The following is a 14,171-nucleotide window of genomic DNA, read 5'->3' as shown; positions in this document are numbered from 1 at the left end:
GAGTCAAATTTCAGGTTCAAGCTATGTACTTTGGCTGGCAACATGTTGATGTTGTTAAAAACAACCCTTACCATGATAGGCAGGAATAAAAGTATTACCAGGACAAAAGGGATACCATGTTCAAGCTATACATGTCATTCTTGAAGCTTGACCAAAATAGAAATATTGACCTTGAGCCATGTATAATTTTATGAGCAGTACCTGCTGCATCAAAGCTAAATGATTAACAAAAGTAGCTGTCTTAACTTCTTGTGTCAAAGTAATTGCAGGAGCATTGGTGCTAGCAATTAATGTAATTAAAGCTGTTATACCAGCAATAATCAAGCCCACTACCCTTTTGCTTTCTGCCTAAAGCCTAACTCATCTCTTGCAGTACTTGGAAGCTGTTTTTTTTTGTTTTTTTTTTTTTTTTTTTTTTTTTTTTTTTTTTTTTTTTTTTTTTTTTTTTTTTTTTTTTTTTTTTTTTTTTTTTTCCAGAAAACCAAGTTTCTATATAATACTTGGGCAATATAACAAAAGCTGGTTGATAAACTCCCATAACAGACTTGCCAAGTTTCACCACACTAACACAATTAGAAAGTATACAATCAATGCAACTTACAATAAATACTATAGAAGATACAAAGGTAATTTTAACTTGACAATTAAAAGAGCCTTAATACATGCACTAACATTTTTTAAAAATCCAGATCTCATGCCAAATGTTCTCTCTTACTAATATAACATCATAGAGGACTACAGCTAACTTCCAAATATGGCTCTGAAAATGTCCAGATCTAGCCTTCCAAATGAAGACTGTTATTTCCAATACTGGATTGATTTCTGGACCAGTCCATGATTGAGTCTGAATAACTGGTCACGTTTAAGAACAATACAAGAGTCATTATAACTTCTCTTTTTGATTTTCTGTCCAACAAAGTTTAAAAACTTGACGTAAGGCAGCTTGTCCCATCTGGGATATAGAAAAGCAAAGGTGGGTCAGAAACTTGTGCCCAATACTACTTCCCAGTCCCCATTGCCAGGGTACTCAGCAAGGTCAACATCAGTCTTTGTCCCAGCATCAGCTTGTCTCACCAATCACTCTGGCAGCCACCATGCTCCTTCAGCATCTTGTAGAAAACACACAAACATGCCCTTTTTTTCATATTAGATACCTGGTTAGGATCATGCCCTATGCCAGTAAGTGGGTCCTTCTTTTTCGCCTAGGCATGAGAATGCCTAGTTGTAGGGTGCCACAGATACTCAGCAGAAAGTTCCTTGTCCTCCAAATTTTTAAAAAATTTAAAATAAAAGAAACATAATTTAAATAAATTTGTAGTGTGCAGGGACATACCTTCCCCCCTTTTTATGAAGATACTGTTTTAAAGTTCCATGAGCCCCTTTCACAATACCTTGTCTTTAAGGATTATAGGGAATCTGAGTAATATGGGTAATATTAAATTGCTGACATAAAGTCTCAAATGCTCGACTGCAAGATACAGTTCCATTACCTATTTATTATTATTGTTGTTGTTGTTGTTATTTATTTATATATCAGTCGTTATCCTCTTTCCTCACTCCCCACCTCCAAGAATCCCTTTATCCCATCCCCACTATTTCTACATTTATAAGGGTGTGCCCCACTCATCCACCAATACCTGCCTTCCTGCCCTTGAACTCCACCACACTAGGGCATCCAGCCTTCATGGGACCAAGGCACTCCTCTTCCACTTATGCCGCACAAAGTCATCCTCAACTACATATACAGCTGGAGCCATGGGTCCCTCCATGGGTGGTTCAGGGCTGGCAGTTTAGACCCTGGGAGCTCTGTTTGGTTCTTATTGTCCCTCTCCCCATGGGGCGGAAAGCCCCTTCAGCTCCTTCAGTCTTCTCTCTAACTCCTCCATTGGAGGCCCTGTGATCAGTTCAATGATTAGCTACAAGCATCCAACTCTGTTTGTATCAGGCTATGATAGAGCCTCTCAGGAGACAGTTATATCAGGGTCCTGTCAGCATGTACTTCCTGGCATCCACAACAGTGGCTGCATTTGATGACTACACATGAGAAGTATCCCCAGGTTGGGCAATCTGTGGAAGGTCCATCGTCCAGTCTCTGTTCCATACTTTATCTCCATATTTGCTCCCATGAGTATTTTGTTGCTCCTTCTAAGAAGGAACAAAGCACCCACAATTTGGTCTTCCTTCTTCTTGAGCTTCATGTGGTCAGTGAATTGTATCTTAGGTATTGTGAGGTTTTGGGCTACTATCCACTTATCACTGAGTACATATCATGTGTGTTCTTTTGTAATTGGGATACCACACTCAGAATGCTATTGTCTGGTTTGATCCATTTGCCTAAGAATTTCATGAATTCATTGTTTTTAATAGCTGAGTAGTACTTCACTGTGTAAATGTACCACATTTTCTGTATCCATTCCTCTGTTGAAGGACATCTTGGTTGTTTACAGATTCTGGCTATTATAAATAAGGCTGCTGTGAACATAGTGGAGCAGGTGAAATTGTTATATGTTGGAGCAGCTTTTGAGTATATGCCCATAGTTGTATATTTGGGTCCTCAGGTAATGCTATGTCCAATTTTCTGAGGAACCAGCAGACTGCTTTCCAAAGTGGTTGTACCAGTTTTCAATCCCACTAACAATGGAGGAGTGTTCTTTCAACATATCCTTGCCAGCATCTGCTGTAACTAGCATTATTGATCTTAGCCATTCTGACTGGTGTGAAGTGGAATCTCAGGGTTGTTTTGACTTGCATTTCCCTGATGACTAAGAATGTTGAACATTTCTTTAGATGCTTTTCATCCATTTGAGTTTCCTCAGTTGAGAACTCTTTGTTTAGCTCTGTACCTGATTTTTAAAATAGGGTTAATTTATTGTCTGGCCTGTAATTTCTTGAGGTTTTGTACACTTTGTATATTAGAACTCTATCAGATGTAGAATTGGTAAAGATCTTTTCTCAATCTGTTGGTTGCCAGTTGTCATTTTGTCCTACTGATAGTGTCCTTTGCCTTACAAAAGATTTGCAATTTTTTGAGGTCCCATTTATCAATTCTTGATCTTAGAACATAAGCCATTGCTGATCTTTTCAGGTACTTTTCTCCTATGCTCATGTTTTCAAGGTTTTTCCCCACTTTCTCTTCTATTAGTTTCAGTATATCTAGTTTTATGAGAAGGTCCTTGATCTACTTGGTCTTAAGCTTTTTACAAGGAGATAATGGTAGATCAATTGGCATTCTTCTACATGTTGACCTCCACTTGAACCAGCACCATTCATTGAAAATACTGTTCTTTTTCCACTAGATGTTTTTAGTTTCTTTGTCAAAGATTAAGTGACCATAGGTATGTGGGTTCATTTCTGGATATTCAGTTTTATTCCACTGATCCTCCTGCCTGTCTCTGTACCAATACCATGTAGGTTTTTTGGGTTTTTTTTGTTTGTTTGTTTGTTTGTTTATTTTTCACTATTGCTCTGTAGTACAGTTTGAGGTCAGGGAGGGTAATTCCCCCAGAAGTTCTTTTACTGTAAAGAATAGTTTTTGCTATACTGGGTTTTTGTTATTCCAAATGAATTTCAGAATTGCTCTTTCTAACTCTATGAAGAATTGAGCAGGAATCCTGTTGATGATTGCATTTAATCTGTAGATTGCTTTCAGAAAAAATGGCCACTTTTACTATATTAATCCTGCCAATTCATGAGCATTGGGTATCTTTCTATTTTCTGACATAAAGTGGTGTTAAATTTTCTCAAATGCTTTCTCAGTATCTAGTGAGATGATCATGTGTTTTTATTCCTTTAGTTTGTATTTATAGTGCATTATGTTGATGGATTTCCATATATTGAACCATCCCTGCATTTCTGAAATAAAGCCTACTTCATCATGATGGGTGATGTTTTTGATGTATTCTTGGATTCAGTTTGTAAGAAATGTATTGAGATTTTTGCATTGATATTTATAAGGGAGATTGGTCTGAAGATCTTTCTTTGTTGTAACTTTGGTTTAGATATGAGTATAATTGTAGGTTCATAGAATGAATTGGGTAGTGTTTCTTCTATTTCTATTTTGTCTAATAGTTTAAAGAGAATTTGTATTAGGTCTTCTTTGAAGGTTTGATAGATTTCTGCTCTAAAATCATCTAGTTCTGGGATTAATTAATGGGGAGACTTTTAATGAATGCTGCAATGTCTTCAGGGGTTTTGGGACTGTTAAGATCATTTATCTGATCCTGATTTAACATTGGTATCTGTCTAGAAAATTCTCCATTTTATCCAGATATTCCAGTTTTGTTTAATACAGGCTTTTGTAGTAGGAATCGATGATTTTTTGAATCTTCTTAATTTTTGTTGTTATGTTTCCCTTTTCAGTTCTGATTTTATTAATTTGAATTCTGTCTCTGTGCCCTCTGGTTAGTCTGCCTAAGGGTTTATCTTGTTGATTTTCTCAAAGAAACAGGTAGTGGTTTTGTTGATTCTTTGTTTAGTTCTTTTAGTTTCTACTTGGTTGATTTCATCTCTGAGTTTGATTATTTCCTGCCATCTACTCCTTGAGTGTATTTGCTTCTTTTTGTTTTAGAGCTTTCAGGTGTGTTGTCAAACTGTTAATGTATACTCTCTCTATCTTCTTTTTATAGGCACTTAGAGCTATGAGTTCTCTTCGTAGCACTGCTTGTGTTGTGTCCCACAATATTTTGTATGACTCACTTTCATTAAATTCTAAAAAGTCTTTGATTTCTTTTTTTATTTCTTCCCTGACCAAGTTATCATTGAGTAGTGTTGATTAATTTCCAAGTGTATGTGTGCTTTCCATTGTTTTTGTTGTTACTGAAGTCTTAGCTTGTGGTGATCTGATAGGATGCATGGGATTATTTCAAACTTCTTATATCATTTGAAGCCTGTTTTGTGGCCATTTTTATGGTGAATTTTGGAGCAGGTACCATGAGGTGCGTAGAAGAAGGTATATTCTTTTGTTTTAGGATGAAATGCTTTATAAACATCTATTAAATCCATTTGGCTCATATCTTCTGCTAGTTTCACTGTGTCTGTGTTCAATTTCTGATTCCATGAATCCATTGCTAAAAGTGAGGTGTTGAAGTCTCCCACTATTAATGTGTGAGGTGCAATGTGTGCTTTGAGCTTTAGTAAAGTTTCCTTTGTGAATGTGCATACCCTTGCTTTTGGAGCATAAATGTTCAGAATTGAGAGTTCATCTAGGTTGCATTTTTTCTTTGGTAAGTATGAAGTTCCTTTTTGGTCTAGAGCTTTCAGTTGTGCTCTCACACTGCAAGTGTATATATTCTCTAGTTTCTTTTTATAGCCACTTGCAGCTATGAGTTTTCCTCTTAGCACTGCTTTCATTGTGTCCCATAACATTTGGTATGACTCATTTTCATTAAATTCTAACAAGTCTTTGATTTTTTTCTCTTTCTTTCCTGACCAAGTTATTATTGAGTAGAGTGTTGTTCAGTTTCCACATGTATGTGTGCTTTACATTGTTTCCATTGTTAAGACCAATCTTAATTCATGGCTCCTTATCTTTTTTTCATAACTTTAAGTTGAAAGTCAATTTTATTAGATACTAGAAAAGCTACTCCTGCTTCTGTCTTGGGACCCTTTGCTTGGAAAATTGTTTTCCAGTCTTTTACTCTGATGTATTATGTGTCTTTGTCACTGAGGTGCATTTCCCTTATGCAGTAAAATCCTGGGTCCTGCTTATATATCCTTTCCATTAGTCTATGTCTTTTTATGGGGAATTGAGTCCACTGATGTTAAGTGATATTAAGGAAAAGTGATTGTTGTTTCCCATTATTTTTGTTATTAGAGGTGGAATTATGTTGGTGTGGCTATCTTATTTTCTTTCTTTTTTTTTTTTTTTGGAAGAATACTATTTTCTTGCTTTTTCTAGGGCATAATTTCCCTTCTTGTGTTAGTGTTTTCCCTCTATTATCCTTTGTAGAGCTGGATTTGTGGAAAGATATTGTGTAAATTTGGTTTTGTCATGGCACATCTTGGTTTATCCATCGATGATAATTGAGAGTTTTGCTGGGTATAGTAGCCTGGGCTTGTATTTGTGTTCTCTTGGCGTCTGTATGACATTTGTCTGAGATCTTCAGGCTTTTATAGTCTCTGGTGAGAAATCTGGTGTAATTCTGATAGGTCTGCCTTTATAAGTTACTTGACATTTTTCTTACTGCTTTTAATATTCTTTCTTTGTTTTATGCATTTGGTGTTTTGATTATTATGTGACAGAGTGGATTTCTTTTTTTGGTCTCATCTATTTGGAGTTCTGTAGGCTTCTTGTATGTTCATAGGCATCTCTTTCTTTACGTTAGGGAAGTTTTCTTCTATAATTTTGTTGAAGACATTTACTGACCCTTTAAGTTGTGAATCTTCATTCTCTTCTATACCTATTATCCTTTGGTTTGGTCTTCTCATTGTGTCCTGCATTGCCTGAATATTTTGGGTTAGAAGCTTTTTGCATTTTGCAGATTTTTTGACAATTGTGTCAATACTTTCTCTTGTATCTTCTGCACATGAGATTCTCTCTTCTATGTCTTGTATTCTGTTGGTGATGCTTGCATCCATAACCACTGATCTCTTTTCTAAGTTTTCTTTCTCCAGGATAGTCTTCTTTTGTGATTTCTTTATTGTTTCTACTTTCATTTTTATGTCCTGGATGGTTTTGTTCAATTCCTTGACCTTTTTGGTTGTGCTTTTTTGTAATTCTTTAAGGAATTTTTGGGTTTCCTCTATAAAATCTTCTACCTGTTTACTGGTGTTCTCCTATATTTCTTTTGAGGGAGTTATTATTTATGTCTTTTCTAAAGTCCTCTATCATCAACATGAGAAGTGATTTTATATCTAAATCTTGCTTTTCAGGTATGGTATGGTATTCAGGACTTGCTATGATGAGAGAACTAGGTTCTGATGATGCCAAGTAACCTTGGTTTCTGTTGCTTATATTATTGTGCTTGCTTTTAGCTACCTTCAGTCACTGTTTCTGACTGGAGCTTGTCTTTCCTGTTATCTTGGTTGTGTCAGCACTCCTCAGAGCCCAGCTGTCTTTGTGATCCTGTGATCCTGAGATCCTAGGTGTAAGAGCTCCTGAGATTCAGGCTGCCTCTGGGATCCTGAAATCCTGGTGTGACCAATCTCCTGAGATCTGGCTACCCTATGAGATCCTATGTTCCTGGGTGTTTTAGAGTTACTGGGAATCTAGCCTCCTCTGGGTTTTGTGTGATTGTGTGACACTCAAGATCTTCTCAGGGCATTAGTGCATACTGGAAAGAACCAGTACCACTGGCCAAGAGTGAGTTTCTGGGTCCCCAGGGGCTCAAATTACTCCGTTTGGGCGGGTGTCATTGCTTCCTCACCTACAATCCTGGGTATGTTAGAACTCCTGAGAGTTCAGCCTCCTCTGGGTTTTATGGGATTTTGTGCAGAGCTGACATTCAAGGTCTGCTCAGGGCACTGGCACAGACTGGAAGGTGGTATATTATTTAGTTTTAGGGTGAGATGAAAAAGAGCCATTTTATTTACCCTATTTATTTCAAATCTGGAAGCCAAGACAGGTAATGTATTTTCAGTCTTAGGAGTCACTTGTGGGTAGTGAAGTCTCTCCATAAGATTGTTTGTATTATAATGAGGATGTATTTAATCTGTATAATACTAAATCTTATCTTGTTTTTTTTCTTTTGCTTTCCAGAGAAGTTGCACATTTCAACATTTAATTAATATTTTTATATAATAGAAAAATTCCCATTGTTAAAATGACTTGTTTCTTAAATCTTTGACCATTGCTAAAAGTCTACAGAGTCTAGGTCCAGTATTTCACACTTTAAAATGGAACTTATTTTATTCCAAAGCTTTTAATCTTTATATGTGACATGACATACTGAAATTTATTAAACCACTAAATTTTATAACAAGGACCAGACATTTATTTCTTCAAAGACCCTGATCAAATTCTGTAATCTATTTTCGTCTTGCATTGTACTTGTTAAATTATACACATAATATTTATAAATGGAATATTGCCTTCCCCGCAATTAAGGAGTTCAAAGGCTCCCTTTGTTATATGTTGCTTTGAAATTATATTTATTCAGAGCTGACCCTAGAATTCATTCTATCAAATATTTTGCAGGTTAGAGCAAGACATCAATCATGAGCAGGTGTAGAAAAGAGTTTTTGATGTATAAAAGCATCTGTTTTACACCCATCATTCGCAGTTTTAACACATCTGATGTTATGAATTCCCATAAAACAGAAATCCTTTTTACCTACTAGGTGAATGAAATATGAGACTTAACACATATTGGGGTCCTTTTTTTTGCAATCTGACATTTTCTCTCTGCTGTCTCATGTTTTAGTGCTGATCCTCCTCATTGTCACTATGAGAAGACGAAAAAAAGAACCTCTCATTTTTGATGAGGAGAGGGATATTAGAGAAAACATCGTCAGATATGATGATGAGGGCGGGGGAGAAGAAGACACAGAAGCCTTTGACATGGCTGCGCTGAGAAACCTCAACGTCATAAGAGACACCAAAACTCGGAGAGATGTGACTCCTGAAATTCAGTTTTTGAGCCGACCGACTTTTAAAAACATCCCAGATAATGTCATTTTTAGGGAATTTATTTGGGAAAGACTGAAAGAAGCTGATGTGGATCCAGGGGCTCCTCCATATGACTCTCTTCAGACTTATGCATTTGAAGGAAATGGCTCAGTAGCTGAATCTCTCAGTTCTTTAGATTCCATCAGCTCAAACTCTGATCAGAATTATGACTACCTTAGTGACTGGGGTCCCCGTTTTAAACGACTGGCTGAAATGTACGGAAATGGCCAAGAGAGTTTGTACTCATAGCCTTGGACCCTTAGTTTGGAATGTACTGAAGAAAAAGGCAGCAGAAAAAAATTCAAAAAGGAAAGAAAAGTGGAAAATACTACATACTGTAAACAGGAATTCCACTTGTGGAAAAAAGGAAGTTGTAAATATGTCTCCATTTTTAAAACTGTTAAGGCTTCTGCCCTGGTGAGATATTCACTAGGTTATCCAAGGGATTTCACTGACCACAGACTCTGAGCATTTGTAGTTGTGTTTTTTTGTTTGTTTGTTTGTTTTTGTGGTTCCATATAAAAGAAATACTTGATGATTTGTGAATAGATAGCAACTCTTATATACCTGTGTAGGCACCTAACCTGCCTGATAAAGTAATGTTCTGTGTTGTTAGGGCGCCAAAGGCACCTGACTCTAACATTCATGGTACCCCCTGAAAAAAAAAAAAAAAAAAAAAAAAAAAAAAAAAAATACAGCCTCGTACACCATTCAAAAAATCCTAGAACTTCTTGCCTATCAAAACGTGGAAGAATTTTATCTCTACTGAAGCTATTAAGGTTGCTATAAAATGTATAGTTCAACAGAATTTTATCAGTGTTGGTGCACAGAAATATTATATTTTATTTATCAATGTATAAAGTCTTATAATAACTTCCCTAAGTAAAAACTGGAATAAAAACCAATAATTTAACAAAAGATAAGTTATTGTTTTACCAATAAATAATAAGCAGTGTTCCAAGTTAAAAAAAAAAAGGTAAATAATTCTTCAAGTTTGAAGTAGTTTTGAAACTCTCATGTATGTAAGATTTAAATCAATAGTTGCTGTCTATTCATCAGTTTTTATTATCTCTTCTGATTTGTACAGGAGAATATATTTTTGTTTGGAACATAGTGTTGTGTTTATTTTGGAGCTCTAGCCTCCACTCAATTCAGGTTTATCTTACTCTTTCATAGTATTAAGCTCATATGCACATGGTGGCTTTTCTGCTGCTTGTACTACAGGAAGGACATGAAGCATGGAAATGGAGAGACACAGCACAGCACTAAAGCATCATTGTTACATACATCTCAAAGAAAAGCATGGCTCTAAGGACATACATATGGTCCTTCTGAGCCACTAGAGTCTACAAAATAGGAACAAAGTATTTGAGTTTCAGTAAGACTTGGGGAATATTGAGGTTTTTCTTTGACTTAGAGATCAAGCATTCTATGTACTCCAAAGACTTTCAAGAACCTGTGGCTCAGCCTTCTTTTCTGTAAACACATTAAGTAAAAGACTAAAATTTAAGTATATTTCATAAAGTCTGATGTTATACATTTCAACCCATTGTCTCATTCAAGCATTGAATGATGTGTAAGTTCTCTAGTTGTTTAGATGTGCCAAAGTAAAGAGAGCAATTTCAAGTAATCATACGTGTTTTGGGTCGAGATAGATGTCTCAGAATCCAATGACTTTTTTAAACAAAATGATATTTCTACTTATTTTTCCTAGATTAATACTAGTTTATTGTGCACATAATCAAGTAAAAATGAATTTATTTTTTCTTACTTTCTTGTTTCAAAATTGTTCAGTTCTGAGTAAACATAGAGATTGTGAGCACTGTTTATGAATTGTGTTCTGAAAGTCCTCCATTCAAGAAGCAGAAACCAGAACTAAAATACTCTATTGATTAAGTGAGGAGAAGCTACATAGGATGTTGTAACTTGCAGTCTACAATTAAAAATTTGGTATGTGAAAATGGACTTCAGCTGCATAATACCAATAATTCAATAAATCTGTTAATCTGTATACAGTCCTTAAATTGAATAAGTTATTCAGATAATGTTTCATGACTAGATAGCTGCTATATTTTTTGCTGTATTGAGAGGCTTATGTAAAAAGATTTACAACAGAGTAAAATATCCTGCCTATATCTCATAGAAAGATAAGCAAATTCTTCATATTAAACCAATCATCATTCCTTTTTAGTTTAATAAAATCAGATTGTTGTGAAGGAATTTTATAGATGCTGAATCTTCAAAATGCTAAGAAAATAGTTTATAATAAGCCCCAGATATCTGGAAGAAAATGAAATATGTACTGCAGTGAATAATGGCGACAAACTGCCTAGTGTGTGTGTGTGTGTAAAACCAAATGATGTTGTGGTCGATTTTTGCTAAAGGAACCTCTTTTATGACACAAAATTTTTTTAACATTAAAATGTGAATGGATTTTAACTTTTGCTAGTGGTAGCTCAAGAAAAGTAAGGTTTACTTTAACTACTGGTTTGAAATTCGTGTTTATCAAAATATTGATTAAGTTCTATTGTAGTTTATGAAATTGTTGAAGATAGATTTACAGATGTGCTTACTATGAGTAGAACTTACATGACACACTCAAATTTAACAGCAATGAAAGTAAGATTGCTATTATTTATTATTTTAGCTTGCTTTTATGTTCTAACATCTAATGGTATGTCTGGCATAATAATACATTAGAGCAAAGAGACTGCATCACTCAACTCTGAGATGAATTATTTCACAAGTTTAGGAATTTCCCAAAGTGTATTTAAATACATATATTTATTATTTAGTGATTTAATTTTATCATTGTACTTTAAACTGTCAGATATATCTCAAGAACTAGTATGTACCTTATTCTTGAAATTTACTCACGTTAGTATAACTTCCATGAGTTTGATAGCCATATAATATGAAAACAGGCAATTTAGATAACTAGATAATGGCATATTGTCTGTTAAAAAGATTTTTATTAGCTGTCTACTTCTTTTCTCCTTTGTTCCTTTTTATTTTTGAGACCTGGTCCTATCTATTTCCAGGGTTGCCTCATACTCATGGCAATTTTCCTTTCTCAATCTCTGTTCTACCTGAATTAAAGTTTTACATGAACACACTTAACTTGAATACTTTAAACTAATTCATCACACCATAACTCATCGTTATAGGCATATTTTTAAATAATATCAAATAGTGATTTTAAAAGATGTGCTAAATTGTATCCTTAATCACAGATGCACCATGAGAAGTAATTGTGGCACAAAGGGGTGAAACACTTCATTGTAAGTATTGATGTCTTAATAACTTGTAGTTCAAAAGACTAGAGTGGTAGACCATATGTTTAAATAGTATATATATATATATATATATATATATATATATATATCTCACAGCAATTCATTGTCTTCAGATTAATGCTTATTGTGAACAGTTTGATTTCTTTAAAATATAATTCAAGTTCATTTGTTACTATATATGTTGAAAAAATACATGAAGTACCTTTTCTGAATTATAATTTTTGGATAATTTAAAATCATAAAAATGTAAACTAAACCAGACAATAAACCATTGTCAGCTACAAACCAAAATCAAGTATGAGTTCACAAAAAAAATATTGACAAGTGTAGGCAATGAGTAGATCAGTGTACCAGTAATCAATGTACTTAATGGTACAGGAAAACTGTTTCTAAGTTATAAGCAGCTTCTGGGATGAACTAAAGTTGTGGCTGGATGCAAGAATGGGCTGGGTATACAAGCATTAGTTGATGGCATGGATCTGATGGTTCTACCCTCCATAAACATTTTCAATTACCCTAATTCTAAGCATGTTTAATTGACACTTTCCTTGGTAATGAGAAGGCATAGACAAGTGTTCTTTATAAACAGAAAAGTGGTACAAGTCAAGGTAATATCTGTCATATGATCCACGAGCAGAAATAGAAACTCCAATACAATGTTCAAATGTTGACCTGAAAGAAATGGAAAATAAGCTGTTCAGTATATTGTAAGAGGAAAAACAATTTTGTTTTAAGGTTTTAAACTCTCTAAGCACTATCAAGAAATATTAGTATATTTTTAAATTTAACCTGTCATTTGTTGACTTACACAGTATTTTAATTGCTCCAATTGTATTATTTAATTACTAGTTACATGTTTATTTACAGTTAAACTAATTTAATTATAGTTGATTAAATCCTCATCTTAACTCTTTCAGGTCAGAGATAGCTGAAGGTGGTTAAAAGACATAATAATTAATACATGAGTTCATCTACATTGTGTTTGTCTACATATATTCTAATCTTAATAAACAGTCTAAATTATTCATAATAAATAATGTGCATATATGCAACAGTGATAAAATGTTGGCAGGGGAAATTAATACAGTCTTGTGTGGTAAGTAAATATAATTGATCAAAGTTGATACTCAAACTCTCGTGCCTTGTATATAATAAAGATTAAGAAAGAATTTATATCCTGAACCTTTTGAATTTAGATAGATTATTTTGCAAAGAACATGAGTCTTATCTAAGACTGTGATTAGAAAATAAAAAGAAAATTCCCAGTATAAATTTCAAGTAGAAATCAATGTGTTTAATAGTCCTATACATTTAAATTGCAATGCTGACGTCTATAAACTTGATTTACCTGAAATGTATATACTTGTAATAGTGGAAAAGTTTGTCTGAAGCAACTATAAACAAAATAGTAGAGAGGAAGTTGGCTAAGGGAGTACACTATTTCTCTTGTCAAATTTAATTGTACATTTTTAAAATATAACTTATATTGGGAGAAAGAGCTTGGTTGCTAAAGGAAGAACACTTAGATGAACAATGTATAATTGTCATTTCTTGCTGTGTAGACATGATTTCATTTTTAACCCAGAATTTGGAAAATAAATTAATTTTTGTGAAATGCTATCAGCCTTCTTGAATATTAGTCATCCATAGTCAATGAGCCTATAAAGACACTCAATGTAAGCATACAAATCTAAGGCATAGACACAAGGCTTATTCTTTATACTTTTATATCTTGATTATTAAAACAGAGCCATGGACTATATTATTTAATTAAAAGCTCATGAGATTAAGCAGGATAGGGTTAAATTTTTTAAATAGAACCCCAGTGTGTTCTAAGGCTCAGGCTCTAAGATCAACAATTGATCAATGGGACCACATGAAACTGAAAAGCTTCTGTAAGGCAAAAGACACAGTTGATAGCACAAATCAGCAACCCAGAGATTGGGAAAAAAAATCTTTACCAACTCCACATCTGATAGAGAGCTAATATCCAAAATATATAAATAACTCAAGAAGCTAAACTTGAAAAAAACTAAATAACCCAATTTAAAAATTGGGTACAAACTAGAGCATTCTCAACTAAGGAATCCAAAATAGCTGAGAAGTACTTAAAGAAATATTCAGCATCCTTTAGTCATCAGGGAAATGCAAATCAAAATGACCCTGAGATTCCATTACATTTATTATTATGTACTGAATTCAGACAATTTCTGAATGCTAAAGCAGGTCATTGATATACTTAATAGAAAATAGACTCAAAATCCACTAAA

General features: G+C 34.2%; 1 protein-coding gene across 2 annotated transcripts in view; it reads left to right on the top strand.

The window, feature by feature from the left end:
* Positions 1-9,263, top strand: part of Cdh7 (cadherin 7) — a 145,179-nt gene extending 135,916 nt beyond the window's left edge. For both annotated transcript variants that reach the window (XM_034513382.2, XM_034513383.2), the window contains exon 12: positions 8,361-9,263. In XM_034513382.2, coding sequence (XP_034369273.1) covers positions 8,361-8,854 — 494 coding nt within the window. In that variant the 3' untranslated portion in view covers positions 8,855-9,263. The remainder of the gene's footprint in view (positions 1-8,360) is intronic.
* Positions 9,264-14,171: the final 4,908 nt, after the last annotated feature.

This window comes from Arvicanthis niloticus, chromosome 10 (assembly GCF_011762505.2).
Source record: "Arvicanthis niloticus isolate mArvNil1 chromosome 10, mArvNil1.pat.X, whole genome shotgun sequence".
NCBI classification, from domain to species: Eukaryota; Metazoa; Chordata; class Mammalia; order Rodentia; family Muridae; genus Arvicanthis; species Arvicanthis niloticus.
The sequence above is the reverse complement of the archived record's forward strand: the minus strand, read 5'-3'. Positions and strand labels throughout refer to the sequence as shown.